This window comes from Dinoponera quadriceps, unplaced genomic scaffold (genome assembly GCF_001313825.1).
Source record: "Dinoponera quadriceps isolate SergipeBrazil2010 unplaced genomic scaffold, ASM131382v1 scaffold1578, whole genome shotgun sequence".
NCBI lineage: Eukaryota > Metazoa > Arthropoda > Insecta > Hymenoptera > Formicidae > Dinoponera > Dinoponera quadriceps.
Genome location: NW_014555832.1, coordinates 290,109 through 315,854, shown reverse-complemented (window position 1 = coordinate 315,854; position 25,746 = coordinate 290,109). Strand labels below are relative to the sequence as shown.

At 43.7% G+C, this 25,746-nt stretch overlaps 4 protein-coding genes across 12 annotated transcripts; 1 reads left to right on the top strand and 3 right to left on the bottom strand.

Moving 5' to 3' along the window:
* Positions 1-794: 794 nt before the first annotated feature.
* Positions 795-10,508, bottom strand: LOC106745511 (succinate dehydrogenase [ubiquinone] flavoprotein subunit, mitochondrial). Of its 3 annotated transcripts, XR_001374524.1 has the most exons (10): positions 10,333-10,508; positions 6,755-7,181; positions 4,784-5,182; positions 4,554-4,722; positions 4,330-4,496; positions 3,966-4,192; positions 3,571-3,715; positions 3,210-3,514; positions 2,660-2,918; positions 795-2,537 (listed from the first exon to the last, which is right to left on the bottom strand). XR_001374524.1 is itself a non-coding variant. In XM_014621181.1 (9 exons), exons 1-9 carry the CDS (start codon positions 10,381-10,383, stop codon positions 2,832-2,834), a joined length of 1,977 nt encoding a protein of 658 aa, XP_014476667.1. In that variant the 5' UTR covers positions 10,384-10,508; the 3' UTR covers positions 795-2,831. The 3 variants fall into 3 exon arrangements, 2 of the variants coding, with proteins under 2 accessions (XP_014476667.1, XP_014476669.1); XM_014621181.1 differs by having other exon boundaries at positions 795-2,918; XM_014621183.1 differs by having other exon boundaries at positions 795-2,918; positions 6,755-7,178.
* On the top strand, positions 5,191-6,803 carry LOC106745512 (HMG1/2-like protein). Of its 3 annotated transcripts, XR_001374525.1 has the most exons (5): positions 5,191-5,632; positions 5,709-5,820; positions 5,868-6,092; positions 6,347-6,648; positions 6,724-6,803. XR_001374525.1 is itself a non-coding variant. In XM_014621185.1 (4 exons), exons 1-4 carry the CDS (start codon positions 5,514-5,516, stop codon positions 6,440-6,442), a joined length of 546 nt encoding a protein of 181 aa, XP_014476671.1. In that variant the 5' UTR covers positions 5,191-5,513; the 3' UTR covers positions 6,443-6,742. The 3 variants fall into 3 exon arrangements, 2 of the variants coding, with proteins under 2 accessions (XP_014476671.1, XP_014476670.1); XM_014621185.1 differs by having other exon boundaries at positions 5,874-6,092; positions 6,347-6,742; XM_014621184.1 differs by having other exon boundaries at positions 6,347-6,742.
* Positions 10,509-11,207: 699 nt separating the features above from the next.
* On the bottom strand, positions 11,208-15,865 carry LOC106745525 (succinate dehydrogenase [ubiquinone] flavoprotein subunit, mitochondrial-like). Its single transcript, XM_014621213.1, has 11 exons — positions 15,608-15,865; positions 15,092-15,407; positions 14,730-15,016; positions 14,507-14,645; positions 14,143-14,311; positions 13,827-14,022; positions 13,496-13,693; positions 12,917-13,111; positions 12,473-12,616; positions 12,042-12,152; positions 11,208-11,906 (listed from the first exon to the last, which is right to left on the bottom strand). The coding sequence occupies exons 1-11, from the start codon at positions 15,623-15,625 to the stop codon at positions 11,820-11,822; spliced, it is 1,860 nt and encodes a 619-aa protein (XP_014476699.1). The 5' UTR covers positions 15,626-15,865; the 3' UTR covers positions 11,208-11,819.
* A 121-nt stretch (positions 15,866-15,986) lies between these two features.
* On the bottom strand, positions 15,987-25,636 carry LOC106745523. 5 transcript variants are annotated; one of them, XM_014621210.1, is made up of 7 exons: positions 25,529-25,636; positions 22,301-22,557; positions 21,902-22,242; positions 21,670-21,747; positions 19,366-19,449; positions 17,910-18,773; positions 15,987-17,345 (listed from the first exon to the last, which is right to left on the bottom strand). In XM_014621210.1, the coding sequence occupies exons 1-7, from the start codon at positions 25,620-25,622 to the stop codon at positions 17,153-17,155; spliced, it is 1,911 nt and encodes a 636-aa protein (XP_014476696.1). In that variant the 5' UTR covers positions 25,623-25,636; the 3' UTR covers positions 15,987-17,152. The 5 variants fall into 5 exon arrangements, with proteins under 5 accessions (XP_014476696.1, XP_014476694.1, XP_014476695.1 ...); XM_014621208.1 differs by having other exon boundaries at positions 25,301-25,618; XM_014621209.1 differs by having other exon boundaries at positions 21,670-21,744; positions 25,301-25,618.
* Positions 25,637-25,746: the final 110 nt, after the last annotated feature.

Genomic DNA, 25,746 nt, shown 5'->3' with positions numbered 1-25,746 from the left:
CATAGCATCTCTCTAAAAAAAGGGGGGGGGGGGGAGAAACAAAGAAGATACGTCTCGCTCGCTTAAATCGTCCGCTTTCCCGGCGGGAGCTTCTAGCCGAAGAAGCTCCGTCCGAATATCTCACGCAGTTGAAGACTCGACGCGACGGAAGAATGCGAGCGCCGTTGGGGGAAAAATCTCGGACTGTTTACAAATCGACTATTAAAAAAACATTCGCTCTTGTCTCGGCGCTCGCCGAGATCTCTCGCGTCAAGTCTCGTCCTGGAAAGCATTTAACGTCGTGCCAATGACTCTCTCGGATTTGCATCGTTTTGTACGAAATCCCGTGCCGAAGCCTTTCTTAGCAAGAATGTAGCAGAAACGTTTCCGCGAACGTTAGTACCGACTTTCTTCGGTAGCGTATAATACATGTATTGCGTACACATTATGTTATTTGCGAATACATCGAGGCGCATCCTTATCGATTAAATTAAAAAGGAGCCGTGATGTGTAAGAAATTTTCTGAAGTATTAGCTCGCGGCAAGGAGCTTTAGTTTGATGCTTTAGAAAATCGCCCTCAGTTTTTATTTAATCCGCGAACTTCTTATTTATGACGAGTACCACTCTAGTATGGGTTTAATAAATATCTCTGTGAAAATTCACACTGCGACTTGTTATTCCATCGACCCCTTTCTCCGGAGACGAGCTCTCCGTATAATTATTCGATGCAATCATTATAATCTTATGACAACAGTGTGTCGTAATTCCGAGCTTCGCTTATTTCGTGCCTCGATGTTTAAACGATTCAGTGCGAATAAAAGGTGTAATCAACGCTTTATTATTGACATTCTTCGCGATTTATGTACATTTCCACCGTGCCAAACAGCACGCTCACACGATTTTTACAGACCGAGACTACAGTATTTCGCATTTCTGTGCCGTGTTCTATAATGTTTCACTCAAGTCCAACTTGTACGAATTATATATAGTATCAGTGGGATGCTGCAGGGACAACACGGAAAAACAGTTTTAATAAGCGAAATTAAAATCACACGTCATATGAATAATAATGTCTTATAATTAATTATTATGATAGATATCACACAAGCGAGAAATCGTTCTTATATTTTTCGAGATAAATATATAATTATTTCCTAGAAATGATCGAAGTAAAGTGAGACAATAATATATTATGAATCTTTTTCCAAACTTTTTATATAAACGTCCATTTAATATAAATATATATAAAGATATATATTCAAGAACAGAAGATTGCTCAATGCTGTTTCCATGTGTCGTCCGGTAAGGTATTTAAGTAGTATTCGGCCGCAACGAAATTAATATATTGTTCCACAACCTTACAGAGAGAGTGTGCTCATAATCGCGTTTGCGCGTAAATAATACAATGATTCACTTTGAAAACATAAAAGACCGACTGATAAAAAATCTTCGTTTCCACAGACGTAACGTCCCTCGATACTAAAATAGAAACATATTTTTCTGCGTCAACCGATTCGCAAGAAAATCTGCCGGAGCATCCAAAAAATAAACGTGTCTCCTGCACGATGATGCAGTACTATGTATCAGCGTTAAACAACAATCGTATCAAAGTACAACGGCACAGCGTACCGTCGCGTGCAAGAGCAATATGAAACACCAGTTTCATATGCGAATAAATAGAAACAAATATAAATTAAAAGGAAAAGAATCTTATAATCCCTCGATTAAACACGTGCAGGAGACGAAGGGTTGACTTTCCTGTTAACTCTGGCCCTGCTATGGGACTCCTTAAAGGGTTGCACGAGCGGCTCGAAAAAAAGTCTAATGTTTGCGCTAAAAATCCAAAATTTTCTCTATTGACCACATTATTGACTTTGTGAAGATGTCTTTTTGATACTTTTATTTATATATTACATGAAGCTCGTGCAAAACTCCTGCTAAATCAATAATTCCATTTTGAGTATCGGTGAGCTTAACGGAAGCAGTAATTGTATATCAATTTCTTGTAATATAAAAGTATGAAAGATCATTTCTCAAAAGGTGACATTTTCAGGAAGGCGGTAATGTGGTTAGCAGAAAAACATTAGGCATTTTTTTGAGCCGCTCGAATGTATGTGATCCCTTAACCCTGGAGAATCCTGGAGTCGTCTGTTTTGCCGTAAGTTTGTCGGTACTATATTCGTTACTGACTGCACGAAAATTCTTTTGCTCAATCTATACGTTAATATAGACGGTTGACTTTATTCGCAAAACGAAAAAAACTTTTTTTCGGGTAAAGTCCTTGCCTGCATTACTAAGAAATTTTCGGTAAAACGGGACAGGATCCTCCTCTTAAGGGTCCCTGAGAGACGACGCGTATTGCTGCACGCGACAATACGTTGCGTATTGCAACCGGTGTCGTTAGAAAAACGCATGCCCGCGCATATCCGGAGCGCCACCTACCACGGTTCGACTATTACTTCACGCGAACTGCGCGTAATCACCATCCCCCGAGAGGTGACCACGAGAAGATAACCTCGGCATCGGTATCCTACAAGGACCATTAATCTTGCTCGCGACTGGCGCGCAAGCGATGACAAGAATTAACTTTGGTGCACGATGAAGTTCATGTGTGTGTATGTATGTTTGTTTCTCTTTGTATATGTGTGTATTTATGTAAAATAAATTAAAGGTTCGTTACCGTGTAGTAGTAAGTAGCGGCAATACGAAGATCGTCGCCGACGATCGACGAGCCCGTTGCGTTATATCGGTCTAAGTGTGATCGTTAGGCTTACGTCACGGGACAATCGCGTGACCAAAATTCGCCGGCGAAATGAGTTCTAGGGTGATGGATCGATCCATTTGGAATTAGTCTAATAGGAACGAATCGCTGGTGGAACCGTCGCGCATTCCTGCTGGTCGAGCGTACCGTCGATCACTGGTCTGTAGTCGAGCGACACCTGAAACAAATAAACACTCATCAATCGAACTAATTGACTCGTGCAAAATTTTTCAGCTCGTATTAGGAAAACATTTCTCTATTCAATTATTCGGAAAAATTTGAAAATAGGGGGAAAGAAATATCGAATCGATATCACTGGTAAAAATTATTAATCCTTTGAAATGGAATGATTTCGAACAAGTATCAGTGTGAAGTTGCATTGCCAGATTCTCGATAGATTATAAGAAAAATCAGATTAAAAAAATTGTGCACCAACCGAATAATCTACAAAAGGAGAGAAAAAAAATACCTCTCCTGTTCTCGGATTGATCTTCGACAGCGTGTGCTTCCTCCAATGTTGATCGAACGGTTTCGGTTGCTGGCCCTCGAGCGGCTTGCTGAAATCGTACTCGTCGATTCTCTGCTTGAAATCTTCGCGGGCGTGAGCGCCGCGGCTTTCTTTTCTCTGCTCCGCCCCTACGATCGTTTGCATCGCGTTGATCATGAGATTTTGCAGTTCCAGCGTCTCTATCAGATCGGAGTTCCATATCAGAGACCTGTCTGCCACCTTCACCTCGTCGAGCTTCTTGTAAAGATCGGTCATCTTTTTACAACCTGAAAACGATCGTGAAGAATTAGGATTGAGTAATGTTTACAAACAATGTGCTCACCTTCTTGCAGAGTCTCGGCCATTCTGAAGACCGCCGCGTGCGTTTGCATGGTCTTCTGCATGGTCAGCCGCAGATCCGCCGTGGAAATGGAGCCCTTGGCGTTTCTTACGCAATCTAAATTGGCCACCGTCTCTTCGCCGGCGTTCTAATAAGTAAGTACATTCGTCGTCTTGGTATATTAGTTTCGAAGGAACATTTTTTCTTTCCGAAGGGCAGAAAAATTCGTTCAGAGAAATTCACGTTTTGCCACATTGACTTCTTTCCGTAAAGAAGTAAATTGCTTTTTAAGCAGCAAGAAGAGCAATTTTTCGCAAAAACCAGTTTTCTTAAAATTATATATTATATATTATAATTATATCTCCTAAAAGATGCGAAATGATGGCGCAGATACTCACAGATCTCAGAGGCCCGATCGCCTCGCCAGGCTTGTTCTCTTGAGCAATTGTTTTAGCACAAGCGCGTCCGAAGACAACCAAATCCAACAAAGAATTGGCGCCCAGCCGGTTAGCGCCGTGAACGGACGCGCAGGCTGCCTCGCCGCACGCGTATAATCCGGGCACCACTTTGTCCTGATTGTTCTGCCTGGTCAATACCTGGCCTTTGTAGTTCGTTGGTACGCCACCTGTGCAATGCACGTCACACTGTTAACGTTTTTCCGAGGAATAAAACAATTTAGAGCGTTATTGACGCTGAGAAAGCAATTATTCTCGAGCGATTAAAAAATCTCTTCTTCACTATAAGGAATATCGACGTACGTACCCATATTGTAATGGACGGTGGGTATAACGGGGATGGGTTCCCGGGTCACGTCGACGCCCGCGAAGATCATCGCCGTCTCCGAGATCCCCGGCAATCGAGCGGCCAGTTGCTCAGGCGGCAGATGGTGCAGCTGTAGGTAGATGTGGTCCTTCTCCGGTCCGACGCCTCTAAGCAGAGAAAGGAATGATATTTATCGAATAATAGATATTTCCGGAATAACTCACCTGCCCTCCCTAATTTCCATGGTCATGGATCGCGACACCACGTCTCGCGATGCCAGGTCCTTCGCCACCGGTGCGTAACGCTCCATGAACCTCTCGCCTTCGCTGTTTACCAGGTAGCCGCCTTCACCGCGGCTTCCTTCCGTGATCAGACATCCGGCACCGTAAATACCTACGGAGGAATATCATTTTCGTCCGAAACAACAATCCAATTTCAGCACGTGAGTACCAACCTGTAGGGTGAAACTGCACAAACTCTAAATCCTGATTGGGCAGATTGGCTCTGGAGACCATGGCGGTGCCATCACCGGTACAGGTGTGCGCGGACGTGCAGGAGAAATAGGCGCGTCCGTAGCCGCCGGTGGCGAGCACCGTGTTCTTCGTGTGGAAGCGATGAAGCGTTCCGTCCTCCAAAGAGAGCGCGATCACTCCTCGGCACTCTCCGTCTTCCATCAGCAGATCCAGGGCGAAATACTCCACGAAATAGTTGCAGTCATAGCTCAGAGACTGTCCGTAGAGCGTGTGCAACAAAGAGTGGCCGGTCCTGTCTGCCACGCAGCAGCATCTGTGAGCTTGGCCACCTTTGCCGAACTTCAGCGACTGACCACCGAAAGCGCGCTGATAAATCTTACCTGAAACGAAATCATTCCCTATAATCGAGTACCAACTTATTTTCGAGTGAAAAGTGATGGAAAAATATTATTTATGAGAGGAAAATCGGAAGAAAAACTAAATCACATCCTTCCTCCAAAAGTCGCTCACTCAATTGTTGCGTTCATCCATTTACGAGGCGATTGCGCGACATTCAAGTTTGAGCAGCAGTCGCATGGCAACCGTACCGTAAAATTTGTTTCTCATGGGATTTCCATTCTATTCCGCGCGGTGACAAATTCTCGCTCTTGTCAATAAGTAAGAATGCATAAAATTCCGGTAGGACAGTGTGCTCTAATCGGGTTCTGAATCATGGAGGACGGCGATAAGAGACAAGAAAATGTGACAGAAGCAACGGAAGACGCAAGGGAAAGAGATTCCGACCAACCGATATCGAGATCTTCTTCCGATCTTAATTTCAAGCAAACTCAGTGAGAGACTAACGAGTAACTTAATCTAAAGCCGAATTATCTGTCTTGACAGAGTATATTCGTATTTCGCTTGCAGGAAAAGCGACAGAAGAAGAGCATCTCGCTCGCGATCGAGAAGCAAGCCTCTGCAAAGGAAGCAACGGAAAAGTGCGAACGCTTTCCGGAATTTTATGCAAGATTTTAAAAAGGTAACGAGCGACAGACGGTAGCCACAAGTGAGCACTTCACCGTTAAGTTACAGGATTACAACAAATTGAAGAGCCAGGATCTGTTCCGGCTCGGGGGACAAACATGGCGACGAATGTCATCCGTGGAGAAGATGCCCTATGTAGAGACGGCTAATCAAGTGAAACAACAAACGCAACAGAATGGCAAGAACGAACGGCAAAATAAGCCAACCGGCGGCGAGTCCTCCAAGAAACCCGATCAAAATCAAAAAGATCAGAAGAGGAAGGAACAGGTTTGTTAAACGGATATCACTTTTCAAAGTGAGAATCTCACTCAAAACAAAAGTACTTTCACTCGAAACGAAAATTTCATGAAAATATCGCTACTCAGAATCACAAGAGTGAATGCTTTTTTTTTGCTATACTAATTCTCTTCTCTTCCTTTATAGTGATTATTCGATTTTTCCGCAGTAAAGTCAACATTTTCAACGAATCAATCTGTTTGAAAATTTTGACTGAAAGTTTTTATTCACGCGTCTGATTTCAGGAGAGAAAGCATTCGAATGATTCCAACACCGATTCAGATTCGATAGCTTCCGAAACAGATGCGACCAGTGAGGATGTTTCGGATCTAAGTTCTTAAACGCGATGAGCGTTAATAAACACATCGATCACGTAAACTAGCCAAATTTAATTCGTAAAATCCACCTTCAATCCTGGATTGTCCTGGACATTTCGAATAAAGTCTCACCGTGTATAATCTATGAGAAAAAAAATTGCAACACTTTTTTTTTCTCGCAACGTATCTCATACATTTAATTCAAGGTGAATGTCCTAATTAGTGGTAAGGTAAGTTCATCGTGAAAATAAATTAATAAATTATTATAACGATATAAAATACGTAAGGTTGATTTTGTTCGAAAGATCGTATCACTTTCTTCTCCTCCATTCGTACCGTCGTTGGTCCGGCTAAACGGCATGCCGCAGTTCTCCAGCTCGATGACTGCTTTCGGCGCTTCTCGGGTCATGTAATGAATGGCATCCTGGTCGCCCAGCCAGTCCGAGCCCTTGACGGTATCGTACATGTGCCATTGCCAGTTGTCGTCCTCCATGTTGCCCAGAGCGGCGTTGATGCCGCCTTGAGCGGCGACCGTGTGCGACCTCGTCGGGAACAGCTTGGTGACCACCGCGGTTTTGAAACCTTCGGCCACGAGGCCGTAGGCCGCTCGGAGACCGGCACCACCAGCTCCCACCACCACCGCGTCGTACGTGTGGTCCACCAACGGGTATTGTTTGGAGATCGCATCAGAGATCTTCGCCGCTCGACCGTCCGGCGTGTGGTGCAACTTGCGACTGCTGACGAGTGGTAGACCCAATTTCTTCTGAAAGAGATAGAGAAGATTGGAACTGCTTCCTCATCTTGATTAATGACGTCAGAAGCGGAGAAAGTTCTTACGAAATATATTTTCTTACATTTGATATATCCTTTCGCTTCGACGCGCATTTTCTCGCGTCAGCAAGAAGCAAGAACCAGCCTTAATTATAAACAACTTAATTCAGACAGAACCTAAAACCGGAATACAAGATGTCTTTAAGATATTTTCAAGGCATCTTTAAGATGTCCCGGTTTTAGGCCTCGAAATATATTATAACATGATACAATAATATCATATCGATAAAATATATTTTGATGATAAATGAGATATGGTGTGACGTAGAATTTTCGACTTCATTAATAAAGATTGACAGAGAATGTAATGTCTGCGGTTATCCTTTTCACGAAATTCACGTGTTATCGCTGGAGCCTTCAGTTATTTCCTTTCGATGTTCTGAGAGTAAATGATCGTTAGATAAGACGTCACGTGGACACAACGTTATTTATAATGAGCGGCGAACACATGCGCATTTGATATTCTATTTGTCGTGCGAAGACGACGACGTGGTCGCGATAAACAAAATAGGCTAGCAGATAAAAGAATTTAACGCACTCTCGATAATCTATATGACAGTCGCGAAAAGAGAAGTCGTCTTATTGGGTTAAATAAGTAATTATTCGTGAAAAAATGTTGAGACTGAAATAAAATTAAAAGTTAGAGAAGAAGAGAAGTTATAATACGCAAGTGACAATTAGTCGATAACCTCGCGTCAATATCTCGCGGCTAACTGTTAATGTACGTTAATGTAACGTTGTTTTCACGGTGCTCTCAGACTAAACGAATGAATAACTATCCTTTGAACGTCCACTGCATAATTGGTCGTTTGATCTACTCCACTTAGAGGAAAAACACAAATGTTTCGCAATGTCATAAGTATTGAAGGAGTATTCATGCATATATCACGGTCAATTGCAATAGTGGAAACAAAGTTATTTCAGTGACTGAAATAGTGCCGTTTGCGTAATCTGAGAAAATCAGTAATTTACCGTGACTTATCGTCGATCAGTTTGCGACGAGCGTTTTTGCTCAAGATCGCACCGTCGTATTTTTCTCTTAAGGTAATTGTAATACAAAATAAGCTTCTAAGAATTCATTGAAACTATATATAAATTTAAATATGTTTCAAATTAACATTTATTATTGAGATAGTGAAATCAATATATAGGAGAACCGTTAAACGCGGTATTATGGCGGCGCGTCGTTAAAGTAACGGGAATATCACACAGGTACGCAAATCGTTCTTATCGTCTTCCATGAAGTTGTCTCGTTATCGCGCGATCTTGATAACGTCGTTGATGCTGCTCCGACGAAATCGCGCGACAACGCGCGGATAAAAGTACGGCTCGCGCGATTCTACCACACAGAGTAGAACTGATCGTATAATTGACTAATTAACTTCGCCGGAGACTATTCACGATTTCCTCCCTTTATTATCTACGTCACGGCTACAGCCGGAGCAATCTACGAAGATAATTATAGTCGGTCAACTGAGTTTTGACGTCCTCGTCACGCATCCTACTCCTACCGCGATATATACTCTCTGAAAATATCGACGTCACGCGGTATTGGTATCGCGTGCGAGCGAGTGTTTATCTTCTAACGAGCAAATTAAGGGGGGATGCCATTGAAAACCTTGCCGGCAAAATACCGGCTTCTTTCTGCAAGGTTTATGCCATATAATTATACATGAATAAATGCTTTTAGACAGGCTATACAATACTGCCAGTATAGTATACGTAACATAAACTATATCGATTTTTAGTACTGACAGTACAGAATTTCAGAACGTAGCCACGCTGAAAATAAATTTGAGCGAACGATTAAAAATGTCTAAATTGACATCTCTAGCTGTCGGTAAGAGTAAATATTTACTTGACAAAAATGAATTATCAAAAACATGGCAAAAAGATAAGAGGAGGTTTACAAGGGAGGCATCCCTTCTATATTTTATTTACACATTTCATCATATATTACTTATTTTGTAATGTATACATTGTCAGAAAACATCTTATTATTTATACAATTTTTTTTGTTAATAAGTTAATTTAGTAAACAACGAGCTAAAATCTACAATGAGTTGAAAGCATGACTTCAACAATAAGATGAAGGCTATTGGAGCTGACTTTCTTAAACTGAATAATTAAATGTAGAGTCTTAAAAAGGTGGGAAAAATTTGCAGATAAATTTTTATACATCCTAGTTAGATGTCTCGTTAAATATAGTAAAACCGCACATTTAACTTACATTTACAAGCATATGTTCTTTTTAGCTGAACTGGCTACGCTAGTTCAAGAAAGTTACACACACATTGAAGTGATATGAAACGTACACACGAGATCCTTCAATGTGCGTAAATTTCTTGAAGTAGCGCAGCCAGTTCTGCTACAAAGAACAGACCAAATATGCATACGCACAGACATATAAATATATATAGAAAAAAAATGTGTTTATGTAACGTAACATTTCGCCTCTACGTTATCGACGCTTATCAAATTCGTCATCGACTTTAGTATACCCTCGACAAAAAAAAATAGACAATAGCGGCGACGATAATTCTACACTGTTGTGCGAGAATTACGTCACTTCTCGCCTTCTTCCGAGGGCACATTCCAGATGTGTGTGGCGCACATCGATACCAGGTGACAACTAATATCACGGGACCGAAATACCGAACAGCGAGGAGAGACGCAGCCCTCTCGAGCATACATCTGCCGAGAGAGAAGTGCGCGAAGGAAACGGAGAGGGATGCGGCGTGTCTGGCATGTCGAGCACGCGGGCGCAGTTTCCGCGCACTCGCTCGCTACGTGCTTACGTAATTGATCCGCCGCATCGTGCACCCACCACCGGTGGAGAAAAAATTATATAACGAATCCGCGCAACCCCGCTGGTGAACACAGTCTGCAAGTGGACAATAGGGAAGCGTCTATTTTTTCCTGTTAAGATGGCGCGCCAAAGGTTTTGCCTAGACCAGGTGTGCCGAAATCGAGATTTTGCGCACGTCACTCCCCGTCGCGACGCCTTACGGTAGGGTCGATCCGGCCGACGGTTTCGACACTTGGTATTCCGTGAAATCTCGGAGGAAAATCTCACTACTCACCAAGATCGCCGCTCCGGGCAGACTCCTCGAAACCGACAGCATCCCGCTCATCTTCGGTCACACTCCGCGAGATCGACCCTCTTAAAGTCGCACAGACACACGAACCCTTAATGATAACAAGGATAACACGCTCCAGACTCGACGGTTCGGCACCGACTGACGCGCCGGTCGTTGTTGCGCGCGCTCAGTGCCGCCAACCGAGCGCACCGGAAAATCTCGTCTAGCTCGAAGTGCAATCCAGCCGCACTTGCCGCACTCGTCTGCGAAGGAAAGAGAGCGTGCGGGGGTAATACGCCAGCTTTAAACACGGTGTTTTCTTTTCTATTTTGGAATAAAACAGTGCGAAAGAAGCAATGAAATGAAAGAAGAAGCGAAATTTATTTCCGTCAACTAGTTTGAAACAATGCTAGAACGATCATCGTTATTCTGGCTACCCGGTATAGTATAGGTAGAGGGGAGGAGGAGAGTATCGAAAGCGGCTACCTCTCACCTACGAACCGAAAAATTCGTAGGAGTGATCTCGTTGCTATATTCTCTCCAGTTCAAGACGCACTTTCGACCCTGACCTATATTCTTGTTACTACCGTTAAGTTATAACTGTGTTTGACCTTTCACTTGCGCCGTGTATAATTATGTTGCAAACGATGTCCGTAGTTATTTACTTTATATGAATTTTGTATCTTACACATATATTTGACTTATTTATATTATTACTTTATAAAAGTTCCCAAATATTCCATACAAAGTGCGGTGACGTCATATCAGGTCGAAATTAAGCAGACATGACAAGGGGGGAAAGGAAATTTTTCATATATAATTATAAAAATATATCTGCATCACCACTTTATATATCGAATTATATGTGGCAAATTTTTACCCAGGACGATACAAATTGTTAGGTAAGTCTCTCGAATTTGAACGTACAGAACGAAATTTGATTCTTTAAAGAAGAATTTATTCATCAGCACAATAGCGCTATCGGTGTGTAGGTGTGTGATTAACGTATCTCTTCGAAGACGTTACGTCGCTTAATCGCGTTGTCGAGTCGCAATGTCTCGAAAACAGAGATTGACCGCATCGAAATGTCGTTGTTAGAAACACGTTTTTCCCAAAAGCGTCTTGTCAACGAGCTGCGCTCGATCGAAAAGCGTCGCTTCTTCTCACCGTACATTCGCAATTGATACGAGTGTAACGCAAACTAATTAAACCTTCTGATAAGTCATCGTCGACATCTGTCGCGCACGAGGTCACCAGCTAAACACAAAACGCGCTTATATAAGGTGTCCGGAATCTAACAAGCAGTATGTGCGGATTTTCGCACGAGCTTGGGCGACGACGACATTTTCGCTCCGGTAATCCCCAAATTTTGTATGTTCGACGTTAAACGGTGGACTCGGCCGGAAGCATAGCAAGCAACTGTATTCGTAATCGCGTCGCCTTCCCGTAACATGTTAATTAACTCGTTTGTTCGCGACTAATCATTCGAATCAGTACGCGCGGACCGTAGGCGGTACGTGCTGAGCCTCGGTTTCGTCTAGCGTTGTGTCGATAACGGGCCGATAAGAAATGCAAATCTGTAAGCAAGGTATGATTATTAATATTGCGATAGTTGGGGGGGGGGGGCAAGGCAAGGCGAGCTTTCAGAGCTGAGTGATTTACAAAAAATGTCCAATTAATTGCCGTGAAATTTCATTCAATTCGTCACTCACCGTTCCGTCATCCAAGGCCCATGTAAGCGTATGCTTACGCCAGTGCTCCGTGAAAGGTCGTTTCTTCTGTCCATCGAGCGGTTTCGAGTAATCGTACTCGTCGCTTCTCTCCTGAAAATAAACGAGCGTTTTACTCGACTTCTTTAATGATTCAATTTAGAGTACGCTCATAATATATAATTGCAAATTCCATTCCTTAAGGAAGAATTTATAGAATATTAGATATCAGACTACTTGTCAGTTTAAGAACTTGGAAACTTCTACCACGTAATCACATTATTTACCCGGGAAAAAAATATGTAATCATATTATTAACTGAATTGATTCCGTTTTAAATTAAATCATGATGATAGAATGATGAGTGTTATTTCTAAATATACACAATTCGAATATCGAACATTCCGAGTTTTCTAAATTTAGCTCTTACGTACCTTGTAGTCCTCTCTAGCGTGTGAGCCTCTCGACTCTTTACGATTTTCAGCTGCGTAAACGATGTGCATGCAAACGAGCATCATGTTCTGCAGCTCCAAAGCCTCGACGAGCTCGGTGTTCCAGATGAGAGATTGATCATGCACCTGAAAAACATTTTCGCTTCACACATTCAACGGAATCGTTCCTTCTTGTGCGTCATTGTCTTACACAACAATTGTCTTACGTTACCGACAATACGCAATATCCATTTTATGCGTTACCTTTCAGTCGACAGGTTGGCTCGGCAGAATTATAATTTCAAGACAATGTTTCATACTATAAATCCTTATCTAAATTATCATTTGTTTACTTTCTTTCATTACACAGAAATAATAATTTAGATAGTATGAAACATTGTCTAAAAAATGTCAACCCGCTCTTCGTACTAAATCAACGCGACTCACGCATAAGTCTGGCAGATCGCAAGTATAGAACCGAGTCATTTCCCTGCACGCACGTTGCAGTATGTCGCAAGTCCTGAATACTGCGCAATGGTTCTGCATCGTACGTTGCATCTCATCGCGCAGCTCGACCACGGGAATGCAACCTTTCGAGTAGCGGGTCGCGTCGAAGCGGCAGACCGTCTGCTCGCCAATCTCCTGCGATTTAATTATACAAACAGGTATTTCAAAGCTTGTACAATTAATTCGGCTACAACAAATACGATGCGGCTTCTTCTCTGTTTTTAAACTTTTAAGTACATACAATCTGCATTTGCTTTTCTTTTAGAGGTTTTCGTAAGAATCTACTAAACTATATCTTCGGCTATTCGATTAAAATTTAAATTAATCAAATTTTCGTCCAATAGAATACATATCGAGTGTTTTTAGCATTGAAATACTACACTGAAAGAAAAAAATATCTAAGATAAAGAAAAGATTTACTCGTATTGCTAACATATTTATTTGAATAGAATAAATAATAATTGCTTTCGTGAGAAAAGCTACAGATGAGCTTGGGGAAAATGATCCTAAATTACTTACCGGCGCCAGATCCTCGTGACGTTCGCCAGGCCTGCTGAGACAGTCGATTTGATCGGCAATAACTTTGCCGAAGACCACGACTTCTAGTAGGCTGTTAGCGCCCAGTCGGTTAGCACCGTGTACAGATACACACGCGGTCTCCCCGGCGGCCCAAAGACCTTCGATCGGTTTATCCTCCTCGTTCTCTCGCGTTAATACCTGAAGTGTGTTCCATTTAAATACAACGACATACTTATCAGATTCTATTGTATTTCTGTCAGCAAGCTGCTCGCAGACACCGCGCGAGATCTGCTCAGGTTTGACTATCCGAGTGATGTATGAGTATTCTCACCTGTGCACTCCAATTCGTAGGTATGCCGCCCATGTTGTAGTGCGCCGTGGGAATTACGGGGATCGGTTCTTTCCTTACATCCACCCCGGCGAACACCCAAGCGAGATGCGAAATTCCCGGCAATCTCTGTTTTATCAGGTCAGCCGGCAAGTGGCTCAGTTGCAAATGAATGTGATCTTTTTTCTTCCCGCAACCCCTGGAAAAATGTATTCCGGAAGTATAACCTTGTTCGATGAAAACGTGTTTTTTCTCCGTGCAGTTCTTTCAAACACTCGACCTAATTGTGATCGAAATTAAAGATAACTCGCTGTCCCACCTTCCCTCTAATATCTCAACGGTCATGGCTCTGGACACCACATCGCGCGAGGCTAGATCTTTGGCCACGGGCGCATATTTCTCCATGAAGAACTCTCCGTCGCGATTTAGAAGTTTGCCGCCTTCCCCCCTGCTGCCCTCGGTGATGAGTAAGCCGCTGCCGTAAATACCTACGCAGCAAATCGAACAATGACAGAATAAAGCGGCTAACTTTTAAGATGCTCTAAATGCTTCGTATAAATTATCCTTTTGTTTTTTATTAAACAGAGGTTTGTCATTAAGCAGCTTTTTAGTTCAAGACTTGAAAAAGTCGTTCGGGCAACAACGGGTTAAACCATTCTAGGGGGTCCAACCAATCTGTATACCGGTCGGATGGAACTGGACGAACTCCATGTCCTGCAGCGGCAAACCCGCTCGGCAAGCGAACGCCATGCCGTCGCCGGTGCAGGAATGCGCCGAGGTGCAAGAGAAATAACATCTTCCGGCGCCACCCGTTGCAACTACCTACGAGAGTAGGCTTCAATATCGATTTCAATTCGTTGATTATTCTATTAACGATAACGATTGAAAGTTTCATTTCTTTCTTACCGTATGGTGAGCCCTAAAGCGATGCAGGAGACCAGTCTCCAATTCCCATGCCAAGATACCCTTGCAACATCGGCCGTGCATGAGCAGGTCCAAGGCGAAGTACTCGACGAAGTAGTGCACATCGTAGCGAAGACTCTGTCCGTAGAGGGTATGAAGTACCGCGTGGCCGGTCCTGTCAGCGACGGCGCAAGTTCGATAAGCCTGGCCGCCTTTCCCGAACTTCAACGACTGCCCGCCGAAAGCACGCTGATAGATTTTGCCGTCGTCCGTGCGACTAAAGGGGCAACCTGCGAAGACAATATTGTACCTTTCAACGAAGCAGTCTTGAAAAGACCGTATACGAGCTTCATTATTATGCTTACCGTAGTTCTCGAGTTCGTAAACCACACGAGAAGCTTCCCTCGAAAGGTAGTGTATGGCGTCCTGATCGCCTAGCCAGTCGGATCCTTTTACGGTGTCGTACATGTGGAAGAGCCAACTGTCTTCGCTCTCGTCGTTCGTGTCATTCAAGACAGCGTTGATGCCGCCTTGGGCCGCCACAGTGTGCGATCTGGTCGGAAAGAGCTTCGTCACCACCGCCACGCGATATCCTTTGCTGCCAAGGCCGAAAGCAGCCCTCAATCCCGCACCTCCTGCTCCCACCACTACCACATCGTAGCAATGATCTACTAAGGGATACTGCAATGAATGAATCGGCGACTGATTAGTTTATTGGAGGGCTTTACTCCAAGTCGCAATATAAAGCCGATCGATTAAAGAAAGAACAATCTTTCATCGAAATAGAACATTCTATTTTTAAACGGGGGGATATATAAGTTTTGTCTTGCGAAAATGTTTGCAAATTTCTGTGAATTTTGATTTCAGACAAATGCACTTACGCTGCCGTTAGTCTCCATCCGGCATTTCGCCTTCTCCGCTGGACTAACGTTCACGTGAAAGCTTCTGGAATTTCTGATCGTCGCGCGAAATTGTCTCGCGTATTTCTGAAAGAAAGACTGTGTGAATCATGTACGATGCGTTCCGTACGTCAACAAGATCTTACGAAAATCCCACGTGTCTGCGTTAATCGACTGATTGTTCGGTGCCACATCTTCGCGGATGCCCAACGGACTCGTCTTAACAACTGTCATGGTACAGCTCTTTCACACGCATTCATTTGTCAAATCGCAAAACAAACGAGAATAATTCAGGTATATTTGTGCATTTCTCGTCGCATAGGGAGACGGCCCTTCGCGGGAGAGCATCGGGTTTACCAAATCTGTATAAGCATCGGTTTATTGCACTTGCAAAAATACAGTTTGAAATGTATACAATTTGTCTGTCGTATACCGTAAGTTTCATACGCTTTCCTTCGAGTTAGACGTCGATCGTTGTGAGTTTTGTCAAAACGCTTACATTGCAATGTTACTCTTTGGTACGTTACAAACCAACGCACTTAACGAGTCACTCTCGTTACATTATTGTACGCATCGCGTTCCCCCTCGCTTCGTTATTTCTTCTCATTAGTGATCAGCGTTAATTGAGCGGACGCGAGTTGTACCGGCGGCTCCACCATTAGTTACCTCCTAAACTTATCCTACGATCTATCTCGTACACGACACGTAAGACCCTGTCAAAATTAGGCGAATTAAAACAAATCGAAAAAGGTGTTCACACTTTTCTAAGATCAGATACATGAGATTTGAAATCAATCGACGCTAACTTGGACAAGTGTGAAAATAACATATCTTAATTCTGCTTCAAAGTCCATACTAATTTTCCTAATTCATTATTTTCTCTAATTAGAATTAAAATAAACTACGTATAGAAATAAATAAGATATATGATAATTTTTAATAGCAGTTTCCTCATATCTGCTTTCGCGGAATAGACTCCGATTATTTTTAATTCACCTATTTTCAACAGAGAACACAAACACACACACAAACATGCTCGAGATTTTACGATTCTGCTCGTGATACAAAAAGCTTATCAAAAAGACGCGCTTGCGAATTTGTAGAAAAGAGGACGGACTCTGCGATCGCTCGGCGATTATGCGTGTGCGCGCGCGACGAAAAACGCTTATCAAATACATCGTTAGATTATTCAAACATAGCAAACAAATCGACGCGTTGTCTACGAAGCGAACTAAAGTAGATCCAAAAAATTCCATCGCGCCTCGTGAAAAAAATGCTATCTCACAAAATTCATAAAAGGTAAGTCCGAAATTTATAAAAGCTGTCAGAATTATAAGACGCTTATAATCGTATAATCGTGAGAAGGCAGTTAATCCCCGTCGTCTCTTTCTGCATAGAATATTCGCGTATCCTCGACTTCGAAAGATCCTTTCGAAATTTAACCTTCAGGACGTTCCGCTCCTCGGAGAATAACCTCTCGACGATACCCAATCTTCACTGCTCCCGAGCGAGACGATACGGCGATGATCACAGCGCGAGTCTCCTGACGCCGCACTCGCAGCAGAACTTGGCGTTTTCCGGAAACCGCAGGCCGCATTCGTGACAGAACTTGGACATCTTGCACTTGGTCGACTGCGACGGCGTCCTGGCCACGTCTTCGTCGAGACGACCGACCACGTCGTTGGTGCTGCGTCCGTGGTGCGAATATTTGCGATTTAAACTAAGGGGCATAAATTGAACTGAGTTTAAAGCACACAGATGACATTAGTGATCGCGTGACGTAATTGAAAGTGTTAATATATATAAATATCCAAAAGGACAATACAAATGATTCGAAATACTAATTATCAATTAAGAAGGTATTCTCATTTAAAACGTCGTTTTGTAGGCAAGTTTTTGAAATTTTTTTTTAAATACTGTTAGACGCACAATTTTGAACTTTTGCATAAATGTTTATCTATGTTTCAACTACAGTGCAGTAATTTATACTCAATTATTATATTCAGTATTATAAAGTTATAAATAATTATAAATTATAAGTTAATTATAAAAAATATATTGTACAATATATATATATATTTTATATGATTAATTTATATAATTAATTTAATATACTTTTAAATATAAAAAAAAGTAATTTTTTAATATTTATTTTTGACATATATTTATCTTTTAATTATTAAAAAATTTTGTTTACCTACCAAACTAAACGTTCCAAATGAGAATGCATTATCCCGATGTACGACGAGACTCGTCATTTCAATATACAAGCCGCAAAACCAACCTGCTATAAGCGGAGTCGTTGCTGAGCTTGCCGTGATCCTGCGGCTTGTAGCTGTCGGGCGAAGACAGTTCCTCGTCGCTGACAATACCGTTTCGCTGGCCGTCGCCGAGCATGGAGCTGGACACGTCGAAGGAGTCATTATTAAGGAAGGATCTCAAAGTCGGGAAGGAGATGTCCTCCTCGAGAGACGTCATGAGCTCGTCGAACATCGAATTCGAGCGCTTGATGTCCATCTCCGAGGAGACGATCGAGCTGAGGCTGAGATTACTGCCGGACGAGGAGTAGTCGTTGTTCCTCCGATTGAGACTCTGATCCGACGACCTCCGACTCTCAGTCGACTTAGCCTTCCCGACATCGGCCGAGACCTTCCTGACGAAGCTGGCGGTGCTCCTGGGTGCGGACGAGGCGCGTTGGGTGGAATCGGGCCGATCGGGTGGAATCGCTATCTTGCGCGTCTTATCTGCGCTGGTGACGCCGCGACGCTGCTCCTCGATCAGATCGCCACCCAACGCCTTCGTCTTGTCGATGATCATCCGTCTACCCAGTTCGCGGACAGGCCGGTCCATCGCGTCCTTGCCGTCCTTCAGGAAGACCTCGCGCGAGATCGAGTTGGTCTCGGTCGAGTCGCTCGAGAAATCGGAGATGAGATCGTCGAACTCAGAAGGAGGCGCTATCAAGGAGCACCTCCTGTCGATAGGACTCGTCTGGCGAGGATATTTCACAAATGCGGACGAATGAGAGAGAGAATAAAGATTTTCGCGAGGCTTCGGGCTGCCCGTCGTGGATTGATCGCTCGTGTCCGACAGCAGATCGTTCATCTGCTGCTCGGCCAGCAGGAACGGGTCGTAGTCCTTGCACGTGCCGCTGCAATTACGAATTGTTTAGCGCGATCAAAGGAGGAGTGACTTCGACGCCGAACACAATGCGTGATCACGTGGCGTGCTTCGCGTTTTCTACGTGCAGCGTGCGAGCTCTAATCTGATCGCCAAGCTGCTGAGGTATAATTCACTCGGCGAGAGCGTTACGCAGCGTTATTCCCCATTAGGTAATTCGGTCGGGTTTCTTGCGTGTAAAACATAATTAGTTGCATGCAAAAACATTTATAAAATGATAATCTTGCATGAAATTTATGATGTTGCAATTATGTAAAAGTATATTTAAGAAAATACAAAGCAATTCAATGTGGCTTTATAGATTTGCATCCGACGAACATTTCAGTTCATCACTTCTTCAGAGTGAGGGTCAGTCTCTCGCAAGCTAAGGTGTCGAAAAAGAATTTTGGAAGTCTATTTTGGAGAAAAGAAAAGTTAATTCAGACATTCAATTCTCGAGTGAGGAATAACACTTGCTCAACGTCACTTTTGGTGCGTCCTGTACGAGGAACATTGCTAATGACCGCTCTCAACGAACATTAAAACAAAAAATCCGCCTCGTGCCACCGATTCCTGGAACTTACGTTCTAGCCTTAAGCACGAGATTAAAGTCCGGCCGTCTGCGCACGTAATTGCACCAGGCGGGACGTGTCGTCAGTTCGATTTTCCTACAATATCGTTTACGCGTTAAATTCAAACTACCGTTCTACCGGGGAAGATTGCCATTCTACTACGCTACCACTATGTTACCTTTTACAGCGCGTATCGATCAAATTTAGACTGAACTTTTTCTACTTCTTCAACACCTTTTTTCTATCGATCTCTACCTTTGTCGAACGAAGGATAAATTCTGGATGACTGGTGGTAGGATACTAGGATTCCTCTTAGCGAGCTTGTAGCCCACCTGGCACGGAGGATCGATCAATCTTTTCCGCGAGATCTCCGATGCTCTCTCCCAGTATGTCCGATTTTCACCGTTCGCATCCCTCGTTTCCACCGGTAGGTCCGGCAGAAACATCCTGCCGCTTGGCCTGATTATCTTGATCATTTCTCTCCCGTGAGATTCCGGCCGCTCGATGCACGCCAGTTCCATGAATTCGACCGAGGATATCAAGGAGTCGGTGCTGTCGCGAAGAAGATTCATGCTGCCCTTGATCTTGCGCTTCACGCTTCCTGCGGTCGTGCGCCTCGATAAATTCACGCTCGCGTCCGGGACTATTTTTCCGCGACAACGTCGCGATTCCTTCGGCGTGATGAACGACTCGTTATCCATGGCGATATCACCGCAGCACGGTTCTGCCTCGCCTATCGAGCGGCCGAGGATTTCTGTCTTAATGTTCGAGTCGCCGAAGTTGTCATCTTCGTTATTTTCAAAATCACCGAAATTAACGCACTCTTTCGCTTCAACTCGCGACATTTCGTTGTAATCTTGATTCGGATCGACGAAGCTGTCTGAAAACGCCAAATCGCTACCGTCGTCGGAGCAAAGTACCAAATCTTGGTGTTTCGAATGAAAATATCTGCCCTCCGGAGGAAGATTGTTATTACCGGGAAAGTCTACCTTGAATTCTCTTGATGAAGATTCTTCATGTGCTGTCGATGCCTTCGGTGTGGCGAGGTAGACCACGTCAGATGATTCACGAGAATCTTGTGAAATATTGCTCCACGGTAGATTTTTATTTTCTCCCAATATTTCTTTTGCCTCAGTAGCGTCTTGGTCCACCGTTATTATCTGTTTATCTTTTTCATATCTTTTATCCATACATAATTCACCCGAGTTTGCAGCAACGTCTACATTATTCGTCTTCTTCCGAATTCTATCTTTTTCATCTTCGCTCTCGTCTCCCTTATTTACGTCCGTTTCGTTACTCATCTTTGATTCCTCTGTCATGTCAATGCTCAATTCAGTGATCTCTTCGTTTTTCGCTTTGACGTTTCTCCTCAATTTCTTTTCATCCACTTCGGCCTTTTGCGTATCCTTGAAATAGAATTCCATGCGAGGACTGTATTCGGTCCATTTGCTTTGAAAAATCTCTATATCCTCCGAATCCCTGATCAAATATGTCTGATTCAAGTTCTGGATACTGTTCAGCCATGAGATGTGGCTGTCATCCGGCTCGTTCTTTGCGATCGGTGAATCTTTCTCCGTGTCGATTTCTTTCTCAGGCTGCCGGTCGAGAAGCTCTTGCGGAAAATTACAGCTAATTACAACATCGGTCGCCCGAGGAGTGCTCTTTTTGCGACCGATCTGCTTCCGCGTGACCAACTGATCGTTCCTTTGCGAATCCTTGTATATCTTACAAGGCCGCAAGGCTGACACGCCTAAAGTCTCGTCATTCACGGCGACGTCGTTGAGTTTCGGGTTACCGCGACTCCTGGCGAAAACGATGTTCTTCTGCGCTTTGACGGCGCAAACTTCCCGATTTCTCAGCTCGTCGCTGGGAGCGTGATGAGAGATCGTTTCGTCTCGGTTGGGCTGTCTTCCGGCCGAATTAGGCGACGCGATCTCGTTAGAAGAGACTGAATCGTCGATTCTATGTCTCAAGGAGGGTACGTGTGGAGGACGACGGGAGGATAACGGGACGGGAGGGGGTTGACAGGATGTTTTCGGCAAGTAATGGTGATCTGGCCTGAGGAGAAGGAAGCAGGTTCAAGGATGTGCGTGTGACAGTCATCAGGAGAAGGTTGTCGGACTTCACTACAAGCGTGTGGAAAAATGACGACGCACTCAAACATGCGACTTTCTTATTACTATACTATTAAGTACTTCTGAGATCATCCTTTTCCCTTCTCCTCATGGGCGGCATTAATCTATCTTACTTACTCACTACGCTAAAATCCACAGAGCGTCTTTCAGAAAACAGCGATGTTAAATAAAATCATCTTACTTGTTTGTGCGATCCGAGAGACGAGATTTAATAGGCCCGGATGAGATAGGGGACTCCTTGAGTCGGCCAGGACGTCTGCTGTAAAACACAGCTAAGTTTAACAATCAATTAATACGCGAAAGAAATGCAGGTGTTTAAGGGAGAAGAAGCACGTTAGAGAAATGATTGAACCAAGTTATGCGTCGCGTTACATTTCTCAAATCTAAGGTCGATAAAACGGTTGAGAACTCACACGACAGCTGGTTTCTGCGGGCTACAGTTGGGCAACGAGACGCTTTCCTTCGGCTTTACGAGCGCCGGCGAGGTTTTGCACTGATTCGAGCTGTACTTCTCACGATTGGCGGCTCGGCGATTCTTCAGGGCCGGCGCCTTGTACCTCATGCGCGCCTCCAATCTCTCCTTCGCCAAATTGACCGCCGGGCTTATCGGTATACTGGGGACCCTGTCCTTGCACCAGGCCACGTGACGGTCGTAGGCCTTGATGCCGAATTGACGATTGCACGTGGGACAGATGCCCTTGTCGTTGGCGCGAGTCAGTGCACCCGACGAATTGGATTTTTTACGTGTGTTGACCTGAAAAATCCGGATGTGGGTCTTTCCATTGATGCGTTCGAATATTATTCGGACTCACGACTTCGCCGCGCGCTTGCCGGATGACCCGCAGAAAGTCATCGTGGGTCTTCTTCCACGAGGGCGAGACGGCGCTCTCGTCCTGGCGCGCCTCCGGCAGGAACTCGGCCAGCTCGGTGCCCTGGATTCTCTGCTTCGCCGAGTCGAAGGGCTTGCGCTTCTTCGCGGCGGCGCATATCCTCGCGTGCTTCTCCAACGACTGCGGCATGAAGGTCCGCGCGCAGATCGCGCACGGCAGCAGGACAGGCGGCGATGCATCTGCGTCCATCAATCGACGATTAGTGATTAAATCTCTTCGCTGGAATAACGTGTTTCCTCCCGACATCATCGCGCGCTGATCGTTCCGCCGAGAGATCAAATACGACACAACCTCCGGTCATCTAAATTGCAAATCGCACTTTCTTCGATCGCCGCAGGAATTGCGCAACGCGGCCCCAGAGTGCCCCAGTTGTTACGAGCCGCGCGCTTCAATGAGCCATTCATTTTTCGACGGTATAGATTATGTAAAGGCGATCAGGAAGCAACGCAGATATTTCGGGGCTTGCGATGAGACAACCAAATAATTTCGTTTCGCAATGACCGAAACATTGGAATACAATGAATTTTTGCCCGCGCAACCAAATACCTGCGTCGGTTTCTCGCTCGCTTCACCCACGTGAGTTTCGCGTAATATATCCTTTCTCACGTCTCCTCGGCGATCGTTAATTCATCGTGTCAACATCGCGTTCGAAATCAATGACTTTCGGTCGTTTTTACCGCACGTTCCAACGGATCGATCGTCCAGAGGACTTTGAAAATAACGCGGAGCTCTCCGCCGGCACGATCCAGGTGGACACCTGCGGCACCGAAGACGGTCGCCCCCTCGTTCGCCTACAGGCGAGCAAGCTTCCTTTTTTAGACGTCACGCGAGACGTGCCTTGCGATCGTCGTATCCATCCGTCAGGCGCGTAGAAAAAATCCTTCCGTTCCCGCACGCGTATAGAGAGTCGAACGTTTCAGGCTGCATGTGATTTTCTTTCGCGAGATAACCATGTCAAATGTGGGTCAACGCGTTACTTTACATATCATAACAAAAGCAATAGAATACCCTTTCCTGTGCGTTCAGACGAAATCATTCATTCTTCACTTCCGAATTTTGCAAAATGACTTTTCTGCTCTACCTGCACGGTTATCTACCTCAGCTTCAAATTAACATTTATCATCTAGATAGTGAAATTCATGTATAGAAATGTAATTTTGCTCGATAAATACTAAATTTATCGAGCGGTACCTTGATACGTCACTAAAAATACAGTTAATACTAATTTGCGTCCGATCAACGGAAAATTCAGTTACACCGACGGAATTGTCTCTTACGTGGGAATATGTGTTATTTTTCTAGTTTTAAAACTCGCGCACATATTTAAATGAATATTTTTCCAATCGGTTTTTCACGATTGCTAATAACGCATTTCCTGTTTTCCAATGTCGCTAATGGCGATGAAAGATCTCCCCGGTAGCTTTTCACGAGGGCGTGACACCCGCGACGCTGTCAAGTGATCTCATTCCATCAAGACGTTTTGTTTAACGACGCCTACAGACGAACGTTTCGTTTTCTTTCGAGGCGAGTCGCGTTAGAAAGAACCGAACAAGTTTTTTTTCCTCGTCAGCTATTACTGTTTTTCGCGCGTCTAAGGTCGCCGAGACTCTTAATGCAATTGCTCAGCCGGTGCGAATTGATCATGTATGCGGCCGCGGAGGCGCGTTATTAACGATTCTCATAACCGCTTTTAGACGCGAGGTGTTAGGTGAAAAAACAAGCGTTCTGCTAGCGACATGGATCATCTCTCGATTTTGCAAGAGAACAGTGATATTCGACTCTTTTAATCACATTATGAGTCAGAAAGAGAAGTGCGTCCCCACATCCAGATCTGATAAGTGTTTAGAAGCCGTTTGAATTTGACACAGAGTGTCAGTTGGACCTGTAATATGTGATCGGCGTATAATTTGACGCAACAAGTAATTTTTTTTCAGTCACTTAAAACTTGATTTTTCATGAATGTATTAAAGTAAAAAAGTTATACTTTATTTTAGAATTTGGTCAACCTCTTTCCTCCCACAATTTTTCAGATGTGGAAAATCGCACAAGGTCAATATGACTCTGCGGTGCGAGCGATTTTTCAAAAGTTTCAAATAATACGTGCGTGTCAGTTTGAAACCGTACCGATTCGAATGTAAACAAGTCTTTACGACGCTTCGAGTGTCACAGTATCCTGATTTGCAATAGGTGTAGTAAGCCTTTACATTTTCGCTCTAAGCAATAAATTGTAACTTCTGATAAAAGGTGCTTTCCGCGCCGCCGAAAGTTGTAATAACGCTTAAATCTTACATGGAGAAAAGAGCGAATCTATTTGACAATAGATGCGTTTTGGTCGAAAGAAACAGAATTTCTAATTTTCACAAATCGATTCTCACAATCAGAGATACTGTTTCCTTCGACCAAACTTTTTTTTCTATGTAAGAATTGCGACCTCCGGTAGCACAAGGAACGCTTCTTACTAGAAATTACAATTTATCCAGTTAAACACCAACTAACATAAAGTCAATGTTATAATTTCTCACTCAACGATATAACTTTTATATACAACGTACATTATATTGCATTTACATTCCCAGTAAGCAGGAAAGCAATCTTTTGGAACATTGATTTTACATTGAATATTTTGACATAATATTTTATAAATGTTCCTAAACTGTTACTTGGTAATATAATATTTCTAGATATTAAAATCATAACGTGATAATATTATTTTTAATGCAAATGTTATTAACAATATGACATTGTATACAGCATTAAGAATTACATATTTGAAAATCTTACATGTTATAAAATATCATTGTAATGACGTTGTGTTAATGATTTCTCGCTTACTGGGTTGTTGAGTGAAAAATTATAACATCGATGTAATGTTAATTAGAGTTTATCGAGTAGTGCTTATAGAGCAAAAGACTGAAAACTTACCACATCTGCCGTAAATCTGGACTAACAGCTCCTTTGAATACACAACTCCGTGATCTTCGAGCGATATTAATTGCCGTGAAAACATTTCTTCAGATAGTTGCTTAATCATCGATATTTGCGTGCTTGGCGACGCCTTGTTCGTCAAGATCCACTTTGTGAGATCGACAAATAAACGCGAGTCTTATCGAGTTGCCGAGCAATAACCTTCTCGCGAGAAGAAGGGCTCACCTTCCTCAGAATACAACTCGAACTGTATCTCATGAACGGTCTCGTCGTAGAACGGGCCCCCGTCCGCGGGCCTCTTCGGAACGCAGCACAGCATCTGACTGCGAGCGCATCGAGACACCGACTGAGAGAGTCCGCCGGCTCTTGTAAGAGCTCAGCCTCTTACAACTGCGGTTTGTAATCGCGGTATTTATTTTCGGCTCTCTACCGTCTCACAAAGT